Source organism: Vipera berus, assembly GCF_964194415.1.
Source record: "Vipera berus genome assembly, chromosome: 1".
Taxonomy (NCBI): Eukaryota; Metazoa; Chordata; class Lepidosauria; order Squamata; family Viperidae; genus Vipera; species Vipera berus.
The window spans coordinates 140,890,221-140,913,071 of NC_138202.1; the positions used below are offsets into that span (position 1 = coordinate 140,890,221).

The 22,851-nt window shown below is 33.8% G+C and overlaps 1 protein-coding gene across 1 annotated transcript in view; it reads right to left on the minus strand.

Moving 5' to 3' along the window:
* LRP1B (LDL receptor related protein 1B) overlaps positions 1 to 22,851 on the minus strand; it is a gene marked incomplete at both ends in the record, with an annotated part of 948,262 nt that overhangs the window by 171,846 nt on the left and 753,565 nt on the right. The window contains 5 exon segments of the mRNA XM_081314549.1: positions 1,094 to 1,223; positions 2,002 to 2,136; positions 2,450 to 2,581; positions 3,852 to 3,977; positions 6,312 to 6,452. Coding sequence (XP_081170675.1) covers positions 1,094 to 1,223; positions 2,002 to 2,136; positions 2,450 to 2,581; positions 3,852 to 3,977; positions 6,312 to 6,452 — 664 coding nt within the window.

The following is a 22,851-nucleotide window of genomic DNA, read 5'->3' on the forward strand; positions in this document are numbered from 1 at the left end:
GAGACAAATAAATAATAATAATAATAATAATAATAATAATAATAATAATAATAATAATAATAATAATAATAATAATAATAGACCAATTTCTGCTGAAGCTAGCAATGGCACCAAGTCAATTGACCTTTCTTTTCCCCTCATTCTAAAGGAGGTAAATGCATACATGTCACCATCAAGCCTTTGAACGCTAAAACTGTATCTAAAATGTATAGAGCAAAACATAGGGTTTTGCCAGCATTCTTCCATATCCCATACTAATTTTCAAACACTTTAAAACTGGTATTTAAATGGAAACTGGTATGATTCCATTGGAGGTGAGAGTCCATGTTTGCCAACTGTTTACCATTTCCCAGGAGCTCACTGATTCCATTAATGGCTTTTAAAAGGGTAAACAAAAAACGTAAGATGAGATGAGATGAGATGAGATGAGATGAGATGAGATGAGATGAGATGAGATAAAGGAAGGCAAGGCAAGGCAAGATAAGATAAATAGGTAAGATAAGATAATAATAAGATAACTAGATTACCTTAATCAAAAGAAAAGAGAGTCTCTAGTACCCCCAGTGGCAAGCTTCTTCAAAGAAATGCATTGACTATATCCTATTCTGCCTGTCCATCTTATATTATACTATATTATAGTATAAATAATTAAACTTTTAAATGTTCATTATCAACTTATTGAGTACATGAAGAACAGGTCTTCAAGAGCTGTTTCTCCTAATCATTTGGAAATACCAAAATAAATCTAGGTCAAAAATTTCATGTCAGTATTAACTGTGCTGCCTTTTTAATGGAATCTTGTAATTGAAGATGCAACAAAATATACCATTTAAACTGAATTTTTTTTGACTGCTAAAAGAAATGTACATATATCAACAGCTCATAAAACAGCATGGTAAACTAGATAAACATGATTTTATTTATGCTATTGTTGAAACTGTATTTTAAAGCTTTAATGGTTTGTGGGCTAATGTCAAATTTACACTGCAACTTCCTAGATCAATTTTACATACTATTCTTCATTAGCTTTCAATATTTTAAGATGCTTTTTAAGAAATGTATTCATTTGCATGCATATCAATTATCAAGTTACCCTTTTCCAGGGTGCACTGCTATAGACCTTGGCTGATCCAGACCCTGAGATATGACAACATAGCGAAAGGAGCCATTAAGCCTAGAAACCTCAATAAAATTGAAGCCATGGTCTGTCCAATATATATTACCTGGAAGCAATAAGAACATGCAGTTATGGAGACATAAGGCTATCATTAAACATATCAGTTATGATTACAAACAAAAAAATACTAATATCAACTTTTCATAAATTAAATTACTAAAAAGCAAAATCAGTGGGCATATTTGTACTATTCTATGTGCTTCCTTTCTGCAAATTTCCTTATGTTAAAAATACATCTACACCATGATGGAACAATCTATGGTCTGGCAAATCACATGACCCCTTTTTGTCAACCTAAAACCCAATTTTGTCAGCCTACATATCCCCCCAATATTTAATTTGTTAAAATATCAATCACCATTTTTGACAGTGCAATTTTTCATTTTGTGGGGACACAGGGAAAAAGTGATTAGTTCACTGCAGACACAATGTACCTATATTAAGTTAAAAAAAATATTCCCTTATTGAATTAGTCCCACCATCAAAATATGATTGGCTAAGTGATTTGTATTTCTTGGATAATTTAAAATACAATAGAATAGAATAAATAGTACAGTTATCAGAAGAAAAGCATCTCACATCCTATGAAGAGACAAAAAGTCTCCGCTTTAAAAAAAAGGACTTGGATTTTTGTTATACTACTAAATAAGATTCTATTTTCTTATATTATCTGGTAATTTACTGTTATAAAGAAAAAAACAGGTCCTAAAGGTGCTTTTTTTAAAAAAAGCACCTTTGGGACAAAACTGAAAGAATTGCTTGGCTATAAATCAGAAAAGATAAAGTAAAATGATTATAAATAATAAAAATAACAAAAAACCTACCCGCTATCCAATCCACTGCAATGCCTTCCACTCTTCCCAAACCATTTGTAATGATATCTTCCTTCCATGTCTGATCTCTGCTACCTCTGCTTATTTTATTGAATCCCATGTCAGTCCAGTAGATTGTATCATTTCCTATAGAATAAATATTTAAAATACTGTTTCCAACAATATCTTATTCACTGGGCATACTCTGATCTTTTAGTTTGAAGTGCTTCTATAACATGATTATTTTTGAAATTCATCTTTGCTCTTTCCATTTGTAAATGTTTGGGTATAAAATTTACTGAAAATCAGTATATATGTCATATACATTTCTCCCCCTTTTTACATTTTTGCAACTGTTTTTCTTAATATACATCTATGTAACTGAGAACGAAGAATAGTGATCTTATGTAACTTTGAGACTTCTAAATTTACAGTCCTTTTATAAGTAAAACATATTTACCTGCATGAAAGTCTATACCAACAGCAAAAGATGTTCCTGTTATAGGCATTAATGCATCTGTTTTGTCATTTGGATCAAGAGGGATTCCCCTGATTCCTTCATGAATAGAGTACAAGAGAAATGACTCTATACCTAAAGAAAAATAATAATATTTCACAATTGTTGATATATTATTATGATGATATATTATAACAAGCAGTTATAAAATTAACTAGATATGTGAAGCCAAAAGACAAACTTCTGGCTCTTAATTAGTTGTATTATGATGAGGTGGGAGGGATCATCAAGATATCAAGAAGGAAAATAGAAAAATCAATGTAGAAAAAACAGAATGTCATTAAAAGCTAGTACAGGTAGTCCTCAACCTATGATCACAATTCAGCCCCAAAATTCCACTACCGAGCAAGGCAGTTGTTATGTGAATTTTGGCCCATTTTATAATCTTTTTTGCAAAGTTGCTAAGCCAATCACATGGTCGTTAAAAGAAACTAGCTTCTCCCATTGATTTTGCTTGTCTGAAACTGGGTGGGAAGGATGACCCTCATGAGATTTTATTATATCTTTTTGGAACTCTAACCTGCATCTGTCTAAATATACTCTTAAGAAGCTTGATTCTACTGTCACATACTTCTGCTAAATATGGACTTCAGTGAAGGAACTGAGATTTTAAGCTGCTAACCATGATTATGTCAACATTCTTGCAAGAAGTCTGAAAATTGATGTTCAAGTCATCAAGTTAATTTTAATTAAGAATTTGTCCTAGGGACATAATTTGAAAAACTGATTAGATTTTTATTTATTTTATCATCAATAAACTGAAATAAATTATTTGATTTTGCAACTATTTTAAATAATGATTTTAGTACCCCTAAATGATTGTGCAAATACTCTGCTTTTACCTCTGTCAATATGTATTTCTGAATGAATGAACCTTTATTCTCAAAGTACAACATGTGTACAGTGAGATTGGCTGAGCTTCCCTTCGTGCCGCCTCACAACTCATAGTGACAACAAACCCACCATCTTGTTATACCATCTCAATAAATACAACACAGATTAAAAAAAAACACCTTGGGGGGATGCAGGTACTATTGGTTATACCTATTTTTGATGCTCTGAATGTTTATATTTTGTGGGTGAATTATATAAATTACTAATTCTAGAATTATATAACCAAAGATTATATAAGTTTATTTTATAAACCTAACAACAAAATTAGTAAAGAACTGAGTCTATTCATTAAAAAAAAAACCTAACCAACCCTCAGAAAACACAGTCACAAAGACCCCAGAGCATGATATTCTTTTCTTCCACTATCAATAATACATTTGACTTTTGGGATTATTAAATTTGTATTTTGAGTTCTTTTACTTAGCCCCTGAAAATAAATAAATGATTATACCTTGACATGTCATACGGTTTTTCTGAAGATTATAACCTACAGTACATAAGCATGTTCGAGTGGATTCTGAAGTTGGTAAGCAAAGTTGGGAACATCCTCCATTATTGATCTGACAAGAATTGCTACCTATTAAAATTACAGAAACAATGAAGTTTTACAAAATTTTTATAAGGTACCAATGATTTCATTACATTACATATTAGTAGGTAGTAGGTAGAAGCAACTGATGAACCTTGTTTGGATTTGAAAGCTAAGCAGCATTGTGTATGATCAATATTTGTATAGAAGACCTCCAGGGTATAGTTAAGCTGTAGGTATGGATATGTAGTTAGCAGAAATCAAAGTCAGTTTGAAGAAGATCTTACTAATTAGTTTCATACAGAATTCATAAAAAATAGGTCATCTGCCCTGTTACATACGGTATGCCTGACATACCTTTCTTTTTTGAAGTACCAATAGCAAATTACCTATAGTTGTTCACCATTAGAAATTCAGAATTTGCTCTAAGTGGTTACCCATAGAATAATAAAGCTAGCTCAAAAAGGCTTGCTTTTTAAAAAATGGGAAGAGAAAGTACACATTTTGATTAAAACACTTTGAGCTATAACCATAAGCTGAAAGGATAACTTTACAAATGTGAAAGTTAGTTTTCAAATAATTTGACTTAAATGTAGAAAAGTTGGAAGTAAACCCTTCTTTTTTCTTAAAGTAAGGCCCAAGTAACCCATTGCATAAATCAGGGAAAGAAGAGTTTGAAAGCTGGATTTATAAATAGGGTTTCTACCTGAAATCCTCAGTTGTTTAAATTCTGTTGTTGTAGTTTTATACAATAATAAATTGGGGGTTATATATTTTTGTTATGTATTCTTTAACAAAAAAAACCTGAACAATGGGGTTAAGTTATAAAGAATATATAACAACTTATAGAGAGAGGCATGAAGAGTTTACCACTATTTCAAAGCTCAATGCAATGAGATCTGACTTTAACAAAAAAAAACCTGAACAATGGGGTTAAGTTATAAAGTCAGATCTCATTGCATTGAGCTTTGAAATAGTGGTAAACTCTTCATGCCTCTCTCTATAAGTTGATTGGAGATGAGGAGTCATCATCCAGTCTTTGCATGGGTGAATCAGACAGGCGTTAACATTTCTCCATAGTCTCTCAAAACTTACAACCTTGAATGCAGTTACACTCAGGCTTTATCTGACAAGGTAGGACTAATATAACAAACTGGGGCTCTACATGTGACTCCTCTTGAAAACATCCAGAAAATGCAACTAGTTCTGAATGCAGCAATGTGCCCAGTTCTGGGCATCCCAAGCTTTGCCCTTGTTACAATGCTATTGCATTGCTTTCTGGGTGAAATTCAAGAGGCTTGATTTTACCCTTAAATGTCTTCTCACCAGAGGGCTAGGTTACTTACTTGGTTTTTCTTAATGATATCTGCTGTGTATAGAATTCCTTTAAATATTGTCACCTAGTGGGACCTTGAAGATATGTCCTTGGCTACTCCTGCCTTTGGAACTGAGTCCCATCTGAGATCCGGGGAGGCTCTACCTTTATAGTTTTCTGAAAGGATATAGTATGGGTTCTTATTGCATCTTGGTGGGAAGGGTATGGTGTGTTTTATGCTATAGTTTTTTATTGGTTGCCATGAGCCTCCTAGGATCACTGTGTGAGATTAAAAACTATATATTAAATAAACAAAAATACTTCTCACTAGTTATTGATTTCTTATAAGCTTGCCTAATTGATTCTAGTTTCAAATCGTCAGCTGAAGCCTGAATGTAACTGCATTCAAAGTTGTACATTTTGAGAGTATGAAGAGATTTTCAAGCTTGCCTGATTCATTCATGCAAAGAGTGGATGATGATGTAGATGCCTCAACTTTTTCTTACCAATCAATATAGAGAGATGAATAGATTACCATTATTTCCAAGCTCAGTGCAAGAAGCTCGACTTTAACAAAAAAACTGTACAATGGGGATAAGTTATAAAGAATATATAACAAAGAATATATGTAGAAGATACTTTAAGGTAGATAATAAACTAAGCAATGATGTCTTTGGTTTTAATTAAGACACTGGAGCTAACATCAACCAATCGTTCTGCAAAGCAATATTAATAAAACACACTATATCCTCTTTCAGTGGTTCCAAAGCAAAATGTTCATGGATGCATAGAGCACGTATATCAACAGAAACCCCTGAGCTATAAAGATAATTATTATAGAAAGATAGGTAATTATTTTGTTTTGTTTTATCTTCCAGTAGTTCTCTGTCATTACCACTTAATGTCATAGGGTTTTCCAATGATTTGGAAATTTCTGGGGGCACAGCTGACTATGGAAAAAGAAGGAACTAGTAAAAAAAATCACTTTAGTTCATGGGAGCTGAAGTATATTCCTCCATAAAGAGATTTATGTATTTTATTATTCAAAAACCTAATGTGTGGTTTACCTTTCTGTCCTGCTTTGTCATATATTTTCATATGTACAATTCCTGAAGTTTTGTTTCGCAAAACTGTAGGATTCCTTCCATCTTTTTTATTACAGGTGCCCAGTTGGCCTAAGTTATGGTCTGCCCACCATAACTTTTTATCTGTAAAAATTAAGCACTTCCATTTTAAAAAAAATATTTAAATTAATAAACATACCATATACAGTACATAATTACATACATGCAAAACAATTTGTAAAACTAGAAAAAAACCCTGAAAAATGCAAGAATAGTAACATAGAAAGCACACAGCAGAAATCTAATCAGCACATGATTTAAGCTATGTTATCCTAGTCCAGTGATGGTGAACCTTTTAGAGACCGAGTGCCCAAACTACAACCCAAAACCCACTTATGTATCGTCGGGTGCTGGGTGGGCATGGCCCATTAGGTGGGTGTTGTCCATTGGGTGGGCGTGGCTGCGGTGGTAACGGCAGACTGGGTGGGACTAAAAAGTTCAATCAATCAATTTCAAGATTTTTTTTTTCTGCAAGAAGTTGAAATTGATTGATTGATTGAATCTTTCTTTTTTTTGCACACAGCGGTGGAGGCCTAAAGTGAAAAGGTTTTATAAAACCCAGCTGAAGGCCTAGGACTGGGATGATGGCACGCGTGCCCACAGAGAGGGCTCTGCGTGCCATCTCTGGCATGCGTGCCATAGGTTCGCCACCACGGTCCTAGTCTATTATGCCCATCCATGCTACAATGCCACCTATTACCCTAACAATTTTGAATCAAGGACAACCCTAAAACACACTTCTGTTGCTTTGAAAGGAGTGCAATCTTAGTTACAAAAGTCTGTTCTCCTATTTCTCAAACTGAGACCAACCTAAACACAGCATTTCCATCTTATCTGTATCCAGCTTCAGTTTATTAGTTTTCCTTTAGTCCATTACTACCTCCATTTAACTATCAAACACCTTAATTCTTCAATGGTACTGCATCTACATGGAGGAAAGTGTGTAGTGGAGTGCCCAGTGCTCTGTTTTGGGCCCAGTGCTCTTCAGCATCTTCATCAATGATTTGGATGAGGGGATAGATGGGGAACTCATCAAATTTGCAGATGACAACAACCTGGCAGGAATAGCCAACACTCTGGAAGATAGGCTTAAGATACAGAAGGATCTTGAAAGACTTGAACCTTGGGTGCTATCTAACAAAATGAAATTCAATGGTGAAAAAAGTAAGGTTCTAAATTTAGGCAAGTATCTTGCTCAATAGTAGTCACTGTGAGAGGGATGTTGAAATGCTAGTGGACAATCACTTAAATATAAGCCAGCAGTCTGCTACAGCTGCCAGAAAAGCCAACACAGTGCTAGGCTGCATTAACAGAGGGATAGAATCAAGATCATGTGAAGTGTTAATACCATTTTATAACACCTTGGTAAGGCCACACTTGGAATACTGCATCCAGTTTTGGTCACCACAATGTAAAAAAGATGTTGAGACTCTAGAAAGAGTACAGAGAAGAGCAACAAAGATGATCAGGACACTGGAGACTAAAACACATAAAGAACGGTTGCTGGAATTGGGTATGTCTAGTTTAATGAAAAGAAGTACTAGTGGTGACATGATAGCAATATTCCAATATCTCAGGGGTTGCCATAAAGAAGAGGGAGTCAAGCTATTGTCCAAAACACATGAAGGCAAGACAAGAAGCAATAAACTAATCAAAGAGAGAAGCAACCTAGAAATAAGGGGAAAAAATCCTAACAGTTAGAACAATTAATCAGTGGAACAACCTGGCTCCAGAAGTTGTGAATGCTTCAACACTGGAAGTTTTTAAGAAGAGACTGGACAACCATTTATCAGAAATGATATAGGGTTTCTTGCCTGAGCAGGAGGTCAGACTAGAAGAGCTCTAAGGTCCCTTTCAATATTATTATTATTATTATTATTATTATTATTATTATTATTATTATTATTATTATTATTATTATTATTATTATTATTATTATTATTATTATTATTATTATTATTATTATTATTATTATGTCCTGATACAGATGGAAAGATGAAATAAAGTTACATGTTATGAGCATACTGATATCACTGAACACTGAAATCTCTGAATGACTATTGCCAGGAATATCATGTCATAATTTGAACACAAAACAGAAAAAAATAAATAAAAGAATCTATAGAATTAAAAACATAAACTCCATGAGACTTTCAACTATCATTCCCTAATAGTGACCTTGAGACAGTGTAAGACTGTGAATCCAATTCTCAATCATTAATACACTCCAGCAATATTCTATTATTATTAAAATTCACTGAGAAATCCATATCACAATTACTGAGAAATCCATGAAAATCGACAAGATAGCACTCCCTATCTCTCTCCCCAAAATGATTATTAACCAGTGCAACTAAATCCATTTCAGTTAGATATCTAGCCACATTCATAGATAACCAAATTCTTCTAAAAAGTATTTAAAGTACAATTTATTATTTTAAATCATTTATTTTAAGTTCCTTTGGAGATCATAACTATTTAAATTGAGTTATCCTAGAAGAAACTTCAGAGATACCATAAAAGGATAAGGCACAGTTTCATTAAAGAGCTGCTGACAAGTACTATGAAAGCATTCAGGTAGTATCTGAAGCTTTTTTCCTATCTCAATCTGAATACATACATGCCCATATCTTGAATATGTATTTCACTAAGCAAAGCTTTGCTATCCCTGGAGAGTGGGATGGAATAGTAATTTGCTGTAATTCTACCTTTATTCACAGAAGGATGAGACATAAGGTCTGAAGGCTTTGGTAGTGAGATTCAGGCACAGACATCATATTTTTGCATCCCTGTATAAATCTGGAAACAGAAGGAACTACGTAGTTGATATTTGCTACAGCTGCAGCAATACCATCGCAGATGGTTTCTGCAGCAAACTGTGATGATATTAATATGACGACATCACACAAATGTCACATGACATACTTGATTATTTATATGTCAGATGCATATTGTAGCATTTATGTGATGATGATAATGTCATGCATATGTTGCAATTTGACCTCTTTTCCTTTTCAGGACACATAAATGTGTAGTATTGCAGGGAGTTATTCATTCCAAATTGCATCATAATGATACAATATACCACAATCACATTATCAAAGATCACACTGTAAATGATGAAACCAAAAAAAGCCTGATCAGATGAATTTCTTGTTGATTTTTTTATAGATCAACCTTCTTTGTCATAGAACGCACCGGAACTCTGTTCCGGTACCTTTTTTCGACAGATTTTCCAGAGTTGTGTTCTTTTCCTATTGTTGCCCTTCCTATCCTTGTTTGTTTGTGAAAATGCCTTGTTGGCGGTACGGTGCGAGCAGGGTCCCCCTCCAGCACTGTCTGCCTCCTCTAGAAGGAGCCATGAGGTGCCGAAGCACCACAGCCAGAGCGTGGCTTGATTGGCTGTCTACGAAAATCTATTTTTAGTCTTTTATACTTTATATTCAAACTGCAGAGGGGAAGAATAAGAATAAAGGCAATGTCTTGTGAATTGGAGGTATTATTATTATTAATAACATATATTAATTATGTATTGGTCAGATGTAAAGGTGGACGGACCTACAGTATGAGGTTTAATCAGATCTATTTATTAAATTGACTTTAACTTCAAGGTAAATTAAAAGTCACTGACAAAGTTTCAACTTTACTTTTTTTCAAGTCAACATCCATATTAAACTGCAAATGTAAATTTTTACACCTTGTTTGACAACTTCTTAAAAATAATTCAATCTTTTACAAGCAACCAAATTTTGTTTTATTGGGCCAATTTCATTTCACATAGAAAGCTGACATTTCTGCTGATTAAACTAAATGGGCATGCCAGTGGTAAATGTCCCAAAAGATTAATAAAATGCCTTCTTGTAATTTTAGATTGACTAAAAAATTGAAGAAGTTTTTTTTCAACTACAAAGGTAAACCTTGTAGGGTAGGCAAGGCGGGTTGTATGACATGTGTGAGTTCTGGCACCTTTTTATTTTATTTATTTTTTTACAAAAAAAGCACTGGATCTATTGGGGCATTTATTTTGTTATATGTCTATAATCAATCATCAGTATCTAAATATTTCCTTCATTATTTTATGAGGACCTTATTTCAGAAATATTAAAATCTGACCTAAAGAATCTAAAAGATATGGAAGCTAAGGGCCAATTTCTATATGCTAAAATAACTGTATGCTATAGCAAAGCAGTATCTATGCTAAAATATTAACTACAACACTAGCAACAGAAAATTATACCATCTTCAATGCATCTAGATTAATTGGATTCATAACAAATAAAATATTTTTAATAACAACTTTATTAAAATTTACAAATGCAAAGGTAAAAAACTAATAGAAACTAAGGGCAATGTAAAAAAGAAAAAGAAAAGCCCAAAGAGGCAGGAAAAAAAGAAGATATATAAAAGATAATTCCATATATCCTCCAGACAAGTATAAACAGTTTCAGTAACTCAACACCTTCTCTAGTATTTCAATTTCAGAAAAGCATCTTTTCTTCCTATTTCTTATTCCTTATCAATAATCAAATTGTAAAAACTCATCATTTAATCCTAATAGGCAAAAGGCTAGTAAGAACTACTAGAAATAGTAAAACACACACAGAGAGACACAGAAATATATAGTTGTATTAGCCTTACTAAAAAAATCAATCTTGTAATTCAACTGATCACTTTATCTAAGAAATAAAGCAAAAGAAATCCCTGTCGACCTACAAACTGATCTGTGTCATTCTGTCCTGGTCAAAAAAAGATCTCCGAGCCTCAAGAAACCACAGCATATATATTTTAACCCTGACTGAATACGTTCAGTACGCAGACCTTCTCTCTGTTTTTAAAAAGCTTGATCTTTTTAAAATTAAATAATGTCCCAAAAGTTTATTTCTTATCATTTTCTCTTTGTTTTCTCTCAGAAACAGTTTTATTGGTTTCACAAATTCCTTTTGTAAATCCAAAACAGGTAGCCTTTTTATATCTCTGTTCCGATTTATTATTTGCATGTCCCCTTTAATTATTAAGAAATCTGTTTTCATTTGTAATTCCATTTTGGCATCTTTTTCCATATCACTTACTGTATGAGCTGCCATTTTTAAGTCCATTTTCTGATCCATAGCATCTTTCCCCATATCTCTTTTGTAATCCAGCATTTTTTAAAATTCCAAATCCACATTCAAATCAGTCAGCTTTATACAATAAAATCTGAGGTTCTTCTATATATTTATTATAGTTTAAACCAGGCATGTCAAACTGTCGGCCTGCAGGCTGGATGTGTCATGCCAAAACTGCACCTACCCCATTGTCGGCAATGGGGAAAAAGTCGCGATACGTCACACAACGTCATATGACGTCGCGAGTTTGACATGCCTGGTTTAAGCAATCTTGTAAGTAATTTCTGAATACATTGTTCTGAAGCAGCCTTAACTTCTTCTGTAGTCAAATATTGCTCCATTATATTAAAGGGTCCCTTCTTATTAGTATAATGAAATATTTTTTTTCTCTGAGCCATGTTCATTTCTGCCATTGCTGTCCCCAGAAGTCCAGAAATTGATAAATTCTTACAATATTTGCCTTATGGTTCTTATGGATATAGATGCAGATAAATTAGTATCACTTATTCAAATTTTGTTGGATGTAGAAAAGAGTTTTTATATGGATCAAATTCAATTTACAAAGTGTATTTTCAGATAATTGTTTTCCATTACCATTTGATTACGATGAGGTATTTTTATCCTGTGGCTTGAGTTACTGTATTTCCATGAATATATATATATATATATATATATATATATATATATATATATATATGTATGTATGTATGTATGTATGTATGTATGTATATGTATATGTATATATGTATATATATGTGTGTATATATATATATATATATATATATATATATATATATATATATATATATATATATATATATATATATATTGCTCAAAAAAATAAAGGGAACACTTAAATAACAAAATGTACAGTATTTAATAGTAGGATGTCTTATCTTGTGTTCCCTTTATTTTTTGTGATATATATATATATATATATATATATATATATATATATATATATATATATATATATATATATATTTGTTTTCGTAGATTCTCGCGGGTGTCTGTATGTGTAGGTCTAGAGTCTCGGGTTTCTTCCCGCGTTCCTTTCATCTTCAGAAAGTTGTGGCCACAACTTTCTGAAGATGAAAGGAACGCGGGAAGAAACCCGAGACTCTAGACCTACATATATATATATATATATATATATATATATATATATATATATATATATATATATATACATAATCAGACCCATTAGGGCTTATTTTGGGGGGATGTCTGACTTTGCAACTGCCCCCCCACCATCTGCTTGCCCATCGCCACAATAGCTTACAGGGCTTCCCAAGGCTTCCCAGGACAGATGCTTGGGAGGCGAGAGAAGTGCCAATGGAATATCCCTTCATGCTAGGAGGAGAGTAGTGCAGTCAGACAGGGGAAGCCGAAGGACAGGGTAGTGCAAGCCTCCACTGTCACCTCCCTCCACCTGCCACACTCTTTCCTTTTGCAAGCAGACAAAGCTTCCAGTCTCTGTCAATTCTCCGGGTGAAAAGTATGAGTGGAGTGATTCACTCCATTTCCAAGCGCCCCATAGGCGCCCAAATGCTTTTTGCCCAGAGGGAGACTGGATTGCCTGCTTCCCCCCCACCTCTGCCCCCACACTTGGAATTACTTGCGCTATGCTGGCTGCGGCTGATGCTGGCTTGCCACCTCCTTTGCTGGCCACGCCCACCCACCCCAGGCTTTTTGGGGGTAGGGCTTATAATAGGACCACCCCAAAAAAATCAGGCTAGGGCTTCTTCTTTTTTTGTGGGTGAGTCTTATTTTTGGGGAAACACAGTATTACCAATATATTTGTGTCTTGATCCACTGAATAACATTATCATTGTCTCCAATTTTGTATTTAGTTTTGAACCGCTATCTTCTTTTAGACATTAGTGGTGTGCGGGGCACTCAACTAAATATTTTTTTTCTTGTATGCCAATGACATTAAGGCTGTTTTTGATAATTATACAATATTGTTAACAAAAAAATTTCAAATTTTATCAATATAGTTTTTAGTATTTATATCCTGGTTATACCATTAACAGGAAAATATCTAATTTCTTGACTTTTAGATCAATGATATCTATTGATTTCTGTAAGAGATTAGGGTTTACAATTTGTACAGACTCCATAATGTCTGGGATAGAGTGGGATGAGGGGTGGCCATGATAGAATACACTGCACCTTTTGCTGGATCCATCTGTATGCCTTCTGGGGATATTCTATAACCTAAATAGTCCAGTTAAATCAGATCAAATGTGCATTTTTCTACTATATCAAAAAGCTTATTGTTCCATAATATTTGCAATACATTTCTGACATGGGTTACAAAAACATATTTATCTAAAATGTCTGCAAAAATTTAGACAAATTTAATCTACAATTAACCAGGCCAAAAGCTGTATTCAAAGTTTTCACATCTTCTCAACCACTCCTCTGCCACCCTGACCCCTCCCACCCCTTTTAGTACAAACAGATACATCAGATGTGTTGATAGGAACAGTTCTACTCCAAGCAGAGAAGGGAGTACACACTTGTATGTGTGTTTTACTCAAGAGCATTGCACCACGTAGAGAGAAATTATGCTATTGGTAGCAAAAAAAAAATGTCTTGCAACAATGGAGACACCTGCTGGAAGGAGCAACCCACCCACTTACCATACAAATCCATACTGACCATAAAAATTTAGATGTGCTGCAAACACCACATCTCTCATACCCTGGCAAATCAGATGTGCACAATTCTCTTTTACTTTGATTTTTTACATTTTCTATATTGCAGGCTGGCAGAACAAGTTTTCAGACACTTTTTCATGCAAGCCAGAGTATCAAGTTCCCCAATCACGCCTCCCACCCCCAGCATTGATAATGCAGGCAAGCAACTTTAAGGCCTATGGTAAGACAGATTGATGCAAAAGGCTGAGAGCAGAAAGGTGGGCTGATGATCTCTTTGATTAGATTAAGGTATTGTAGCAGCAGGATGTATATGCTAGGGCCTGGATGGATAAACTCAAGACCGAGCAACAAGCTATTGTTTCACTTTTAACAAAGGTGGGAGAAAGCTATTGTACAATGAATGTCTATGTGCCTTTTCTCCTAAGGGAGGAAGAAGAACAGCTGTGCCTTGACAGCTGACAGAAGGACACATGGGAATTTTAAAAGTCAATATATACTTCTAAGAGAATTTTGGTGGCCAAAATCCTGCACTGAGCTAAAGGATTATAGTTTCCTCCAGCCATGTCTGTTGGAGAGCAGACCCAATCCCTGGTAAGCCATTTGTCTTGTTGCAACTGCTAAACACCCCCATCCCCCAACCTTGGGACACTATTTTGCTAGATTTCATCACTGATCTTCCTTCAATGTGGGGATATACTACCATATTAGTAGTAGTGGATTTATTTACCAAATTGACCTATTTCATTCCTTTCAGGGGTCTTCCAACAGCTCAAGAAATGGCTCAAAATGTTTTATTCCATGTCTTTAGATATAGAAGGTTGGTTAATAATGTCATAAAAGACAGAGAAGTCAATTTACTTCCAATGTTTGGAGGGCACCCTTGCAATTATTAAATCTTAAAATACATATGTCATTTGTCCATCATATGACTCCAATAGAGAAGCTGAGAAGGTTAACCAACTACTGCAGAAATGTTTAAGACACTATATTTCTGGACACCTGGACTTATTTCATACCATTAGCTGAATTTGCTTATGGCAATGTGTGCACTCCTCTCGTGGTATATCTCCATTCCAGGCAACATATAGTTCCACCTATAGGTCTTACTAACAAACAGAAAAGAAATGCTATTCCTTGCACCACAAATTTTTCTACATAAAAAAATATAGCTATTTTCCTGAGCTTTGGAGTGCCTTCAGAGCCTGTGAATTATTTTTGTTGGAATATATTGCATCTACATTGCTTAAAAATAACTTAAGAGTGTGGATTGTCCATTTATTTTGTATTTTTGATTATGGTTTTGCTGGTTTAATTATTGCTGCTGTTCACCACCTAGAGTCATTTGTTTGACATAGGTGACCATATAAAATTAACCTTTATTGCTTCTGATTATAGATTGGCTCTCAATTATCTTCCTCCCTCCTCCTTCCCTAAGGAAATGCTAAACCATGCTTGTGTTAGATTTTCGGAATATATCTTTATTTGGACTCATCATAAGCTATTTACGACTCTTGCAATTTACAAACTGTTTATCTAAAATTAACATAATAAAACAAAACTCTCAATTGTACTCAGTGAAAAGTATTTTTTTAAAAAATGCACAAAAGCAGATAAGTCAAAAAGAAACAAAAATATTCACAATGCCTAAAAACTAATTTCCACTTGAATGACAAATTTTAATGATAGTTTCAATTTTATTTTTCAGATAAAACCTGAATCCTAATTTGACCATGATCAGCATTTTTAAGAAATATCATTTTTATTCTAAAATAAAGTTGATTGAACCTTTGATTGACTACTGCACCCTGCCCTTCCAACTATCACTTAATTTTTTGTTTTGTTTTGCTAATTAACTTGGTGAATCAAGTATATATGACAAGAAAGCTAAAATTCCCAGACTAAGAAAAAGGTAAAATCACTCCAAATTTAGTAAATGACGTTTTTCCCACAGTGTTGTTGTTTTCAACATCTTGGTATAGAGGTGGATTGCATCATTACTTGCAAAATACTGTATATATTTACTGTGAAGAAATGATTGCATTACACACTGAAGCTGGCTGCAGCACTTATGGACAGCCAACTTCCATCCTTAGTCATTAGATCTTTCTAGGTTGCTCTATACTGGACATGCAGTAATTCACAATAGATTTGTTTGTTTCTAACACTAAAGGTTTCACTGACAGACACACACACACACACACACACACACACACACAGACACCAATTTCTGCAGGCCCGAGAGTAGTCACCATTTCCTCCTAGACTATCTTTACACCATGGAAAAAAACTCAAATGCAGCAGTGGTCTGGAGTGTTCTGAAAGAGAGGTAACCCTCCCAAATGTTTGTTTTTAAATAGTAATTCTTATATTAATTCATATTTTAAACTTAAAAAATCCATATTTTCATATTGTAATCATGATTTTAAAAACCCCTGAAAATAAAATAAGAATACTTAAGAATTGGATATTTAATATACTTTTAAATAATATCAGCATAATCTGAGCATTTTGGGAGGAGAAAATTACTAATTATTATTATTACTAATATATTTTCTCTCATGTTAAGGAATTTTATGGGGAACTTAGTTAGCACACTGAGTGCAAAAGTAATGCTCTCCATTCTAAAAATTAATAGTTTCATGTAATGCAGTGATTCTGTGAAAAGATTTTTTTCCAGATATATGGAAATGCTTTTGAAGAGATAAGATATAATCTATAGTTTATATTGACATGTTTATAAAGTAAGGTAATAATAGCAATTTGGAAGAAAGCAAATCATCCTTACAGGATTCTTCTAAAATTGTAAATAAGTATTATGGGGGCTGCTTGCCTTAGTTATGAATTAAGTTTTCAAATCATCTATATTAAACAGATTCAGAAAATCAAAGATGTAAAACACTGCAGGTATACAATGCTGTTATTCTTTTGCTTTCTAAAACTAATTCAGAATAATTTCACTAAATCAAAATAACTATGAAAAACTTTCTGTTTTGGTTTTGCCTACATTTGAAATATTAACGATAATTAATTTTGTAAATCCCATATGTGTATATATATATATATATATATATATATATATATATATATATATATATATATATATATATATATATATATATATATATATATATATATATATATATATATATATATATACCTTTTGACATCACTGGACACTTGAAAAACAGTGATAATCCATGCAACCAGAAATGGTTTGTCCGTCTGTCAATCTGAGGAATGCTAAAATATATTGTTCTATATATTACTCATACATTTATTTTTCTAGCAAAAAATGAAAACGAAAGCAATGAAAATTACAATGAAAACTAATGAAAGCAGGAGCCAGAAAATATAGAGCCAGAAACTAATGACCAGCCATGGCCCTGTCTCTTTAGGCATGTGCAGTTACAAATTTCTCAAATAAATAAATCTCCAAATCTAGAAGTATTAAAATAATGTTCCTGATACAATCAGAAAACGGAATTTACCAAATACTATTAACCTAATAGTGCTAAGAGACATACTAGTGAACTTTCAAATGGAAAGGAAAATTCCATATGGATCTGAATAACATGGCTTCTGCAATTGATCACACCCCAATGGAACATATAATGGTAAGAGTAATCTGCCTACTATGCTACTAGTTAAGATAGTTGCTGTTTGTATAAATAGTAAATAGTCTCTAGACCACCTACCTCTCCTGCTAATTCCAATCATGTAAATAGACAATCCTGTTATCTTTGTTCTCAGATCACAGAATCATTTTTCACAATAGATATTAGAATTAGAAGACAATTCAGCCCAGGATAATCTCATCACTAGCCCTTAGAGTATTGGCCTTCTTTGCTGTCTCCTGCACCTATACAATTGAAAAAATTCAAAAAATCAAAACAGAATTCTCAAAAATAGCCACATTCTGTTATCTTGTTTCAGTTCTGCATTGATAATGACCAAACTCTCAGACTTCTCATAATCCACTAAAATCCAGTTGTGTGCAGAAGTGTACCCAAAGACATTTTCTTTGTAGGAATGAATGGATGGATGAAACCAATTTTAAAATTAATCTAGACTTATGAACAAAATTTATAATAATAAGAGCTAGATAATTAACTACAATTAACAAACTGGGAAACCTGACATTTCAGTGTTTACATTTAAGTAAAGAAATACCCTATTTATTCGAAGACCTTTTTATTATCATTTCATGTAGCCTTAAGATCAAGATAGCATTTTTTGTTCAATTAGGAAAAAAAACATCAGAACATGATTTAATCACCAAGTCAACTTTTCCAAAATAAGTAAGTAACTAAGTTATATTTGGAAGTATTTGGAAGTATTAGGTTTCCTTCATTTATGCCTAAGAGTTTACTTTTTCTTTTATTGTATTAAGGATTTTCATTTAAACAGTTTATTAGCTACAAAATATTAAACTATGTTGTTAAATAACTATAGCATTAAAAGAATTAAAAATAGCTTCCTTGATATCAAAGTAACTAACATTATTTTAGTATTTAAAGTAGTATTTACTATTTTAAAATAGCTAATCATTGTGTTGTGGTAAGTCAGAATTTTGTAATAACTTACTATAATTTTAGTTATAATAAGTAAACAAACAGGTAAATGCTTTTATGTATATTATTTAACAACAAAAAATACAATATTGTTAAATAGAGACGGAAAATGTTCAAGTAGGGATCTGAATACATTTTTTTATTGGCTATTATTTTTCATTATTGTTGATTCACATATGAAAAAATATCTTAAATTTAGAATTGAGTGAATGTAACTAAACGTATAAAATTATAATAAATATAATTAAAATAGTATGTCAATTAGAAAAACTGTGATAGAAAAGTTTAATACATTTCATAATTATTTAGGTGAATTAAGACTTGTCAATTTTTAAAAAGTTTGTTACTGAAAAATTAATTTTATATATACTGTAATACTAATTTGCATAACATCTTTCAAATGTAACAATTTTCTCTTTTCTCCATTCATGCATTATATAAAGAGGAAAATAGGTGCTCAGGCATCCAAAGTATTTATTATTTGTTTACCTTAGATATCTTGATATTTTAGCTTACAATTAACAGTAAATTAATTTAGTAGTCTCAGCCACAGAATATTGTTTATAATACTATAAATCTTCTTATGAATATTTTATTAAATAAATTTTCCTGGGCCACTTAAATCAAAAATAGTTCATTATTATTTTAAACCAAAATAACTTAAGCTATATAAAAATCAAGACTGAAAAAAAGCTGATATCAGACAATGATGGCTTAAATCTTCAGCAAATCAGACATGGTGTTCAATTATTTTGAACAGGATTACATTATTTAAGTGTGTCTGAAGGCGCTTATTTGTCACCAGTGAATATTAAAATGTTTCATTATTACAAATACATTAATAAATCTAACATTCAGGTCAATATTATATTTCATTAGTTCTAAAAATGAAATTGTTTAAAAAGGTAAAGGTAAAGGTTCCCCCGCACATGTGTGCTAGTCGTTTCCGACTCTAGGGGCCGGTGCTCATCTCCGTTTCAAAGCCGAAGAGCCAGCGCTTGTCCGAGGACGTCTCCGTGGTCATGTGGCCGGCATGACTAGACGCCAAAGGCGCACGGAACGCTGTTACCTTCCCACCGTAGTGGTTCCTATTTTTCTACTTGCATTTTTACGTGCTTTCGAACTGCTAGGTTGGCAGAAGCTGGGACGAGTAACAGGCGCTCACTCTGTTACGCGGCACTCGAGATTCGACCCGCCAAACTGCTGACCTTCTGATCAACAAGCTCAGCGTCTTAACCCACTGAGCCACCGTGATCTATTTCTATTTTAAAATCACAATCAGCTACTTATCAATCACGTTCATGTTGATCTAAAGTATTTAGAATGATGTTGCTGTAAGCAACTGAGCAACAGAAGCCTTAATAGCAAATGTTACTAATCAGGGGTATCAAACTTGCCACATCAGATGACATGTTATGACATTGTGTGACTTTTTTCCAATTGACGGAGCTGGGGTGGGTCCAGCTTCCGTGTGATTCATCCGGCCCATGGGCCAGCAGTTTGACACCCCTGCTCTAAATGATATATAATTTTCTCTTTGTTCTATAGTAGCAAAATAAAAATCACTAAAATAGGCTAGAAGATATATTTCAAAACAAGGGTCTTTTTTTTTCTACCTTCCCCATGCCAGTCATCATCTATCCTGATTTATGTTTTTATTTTAACTAACATTTTGTAAGCCATGAATGTAAGGGGTTAGCAGGAAGTAAAACTTCTCTGCAAGTTGTTACCACCTTTTCTGAGAAGCATTTTGAAGAGAAAATCACTCATATTTCTCCAGAACCTGATGCCTATTGGTGGAATCCAAAGAGATGACTGGAGGGATGTCTTGTCAAATTATCTCAGGTATGGTCTTCTGAATATCAGGCAACAAGAGTTTTTTTGTAGCAAGAGCTTTTCCATGTGTGAGCTGCACTCTTGCCTTTATTTCTAATTATTTGCCAAGCAGGGGACTGAGAGCTGATGTGGGAGACTATGAACACTTATTTAAGTGAGGACGTAATGGTATATCTCTTCATTAAAGGGAACTTTCCTGTAACTGGGCAATTTCCTTTTTTTGGGAAAAGGTTTTAAGAAAGCAGTTATGGTCTAGTTACAGACAACCTTGGCTGAAGCAGGTTGCTTGACCATTAACAGTCTGGATTTATGCATGGGCAGAAGTGGGGTTGTAACCCTGGCCACATATATAGAATGCCTTAGGACAGAGGTCCCCAACCTTTTGGGCACCAGGGACTGGTTATATGGAGAGAAGTTTTTCCGTGGATGGTGCTTTCCTTGTTTGTGCGGCCCGGTTGCTGGCATGCCATGGCCTGGTACCAGTCCACAGACCAGGGGTTGGGGACCCTTGCCTTAGGATTCAGTGCTTTCCTCAATTTTAAAGTCTATATGAAGCCGCTTGAAGAAGTGATCCATTGGTTCTGGGTAGGATACCAGCAGAATGCTGGCAATACTTCTAGATCACAATCTTGGGCCAAACATGAGATATTGTATCCTAACCTAGGATCTGGAAGCAGACAAAAGCCATAAATAGGAGAACCTTTGCCCAGCTTCACCTGATGCACCAAATGCAGTTGTTCCTGGAATCATAACCACTGGTTGTCATTTATGCTGTACTTGGAATACTGCAAAAACACTTAATTGGAGCCCTCTTTGAAGACTATTTAGATAAGTTATCTCTTGACTGGTGAAAAAAATAGTAGGACACAATTCTTCTGGTTAATACATTGGCTATCTCTAGGATTTTGGGCACACTTTAAAATGTGGGTTATTACTTGCGAATTCCTTCATAGCTCAAAATCTTACTTGAAAAACTAGCGACTCCAGATGGAATCTGCCCCTATATAAATCTGAGACAGCAAGGTAAGTTGTATGTTCCCAAGACTGCTGCTTCAACCCAACGGAAGAGTTAGTTCCCAAGGACAGGGCATTCCCTGTTGACACATAGGAGGAATGTAAAACAATTCTCTACCACCAAGTTTTTGAATCTTGATCTATTGGGAATTATTTTTATTGGCTGATTTATTTAATAATTTTATCTGTCTAGTTTTGCATTATAAGTTTAATGATTTTATATATTTTAATGGCTGCAAGGAGGGAGTTTTATGTTGTTCCTTGCTAAAAAAAAGGATATACAGGTAGTCTTCAACTTACATTCATTTGTTTAGTTAATGTTCAAAATTACAATGGCACTGAAAAAAGTTACTTATGATCCATCCTTGCGCATCTAACCATCATAGCATTTCCAAGGTCATATGATCACAATTTGAGTGTTTGGCAACTGGCATATATTTACAATGATTGCAGTGTCCTGGGGTTACGTGATCACCATTTTCCATTTTCCAGCTGACAAACAAAATCAATGGGTAAAGCCAGATTCTATTAATGATGTGATTCAGTTAATAACTGCAATGATTTGCTTAACAACTGTGGCAAAAAAAGGTCCTAAAATTGGACATGACTCAGTTAATAACCCCCTTGGTTGGCAATGGAAATTCTAGTGTGGTTGCAAGTTGAGGACTACCTGTAATCACATTAGTGACCCCCCCACACACACAAAATTGCAGTCTCTAATGTAGGGCCATCACAGGTAGCATGAAGCTGTAAGTTGCTTATATTAATTTACCTTGCTGCTAATTGAGGACTGCTTTTCTGTTCCTTTTTTTTTTTGAGGGGGAGGGAGACTTTTTATGTCAGTCTGGACTCTGGGACTGAGAAGTCCATGCAAATTTTTATGCAACATTTTTAGAAGTCATTTTTTAAATACCTTCTTTCTAGGACTGAGAAAGACTGATTGGCTCAAAATCACCCAGCTGGCGGGTCTAGTGCTCAGATTTACCAACTCCCAATCCAGAATGTTAACCATTGGGCCAAACTGGCTCTCAAACATGATTATAACTTTAAATTCCAAATATGGAAAATAATTCATAAATATTATTCAAAGTCAATATGTTGTTTCTCTTAATTTTCAGCATCTAGTTTTCATAACCATTCTGCTCTCTCCAAATAATTCCTTATTCCATTGAAACGACTGGTTCTATTTTAGAAGAAAAAGCCAGTCCCTGTGATGTTCTATTATAGCACAACCACTCAAAATAGCACATATGACTCTTCTTACATCCACAATACAAACACATAAATTAGG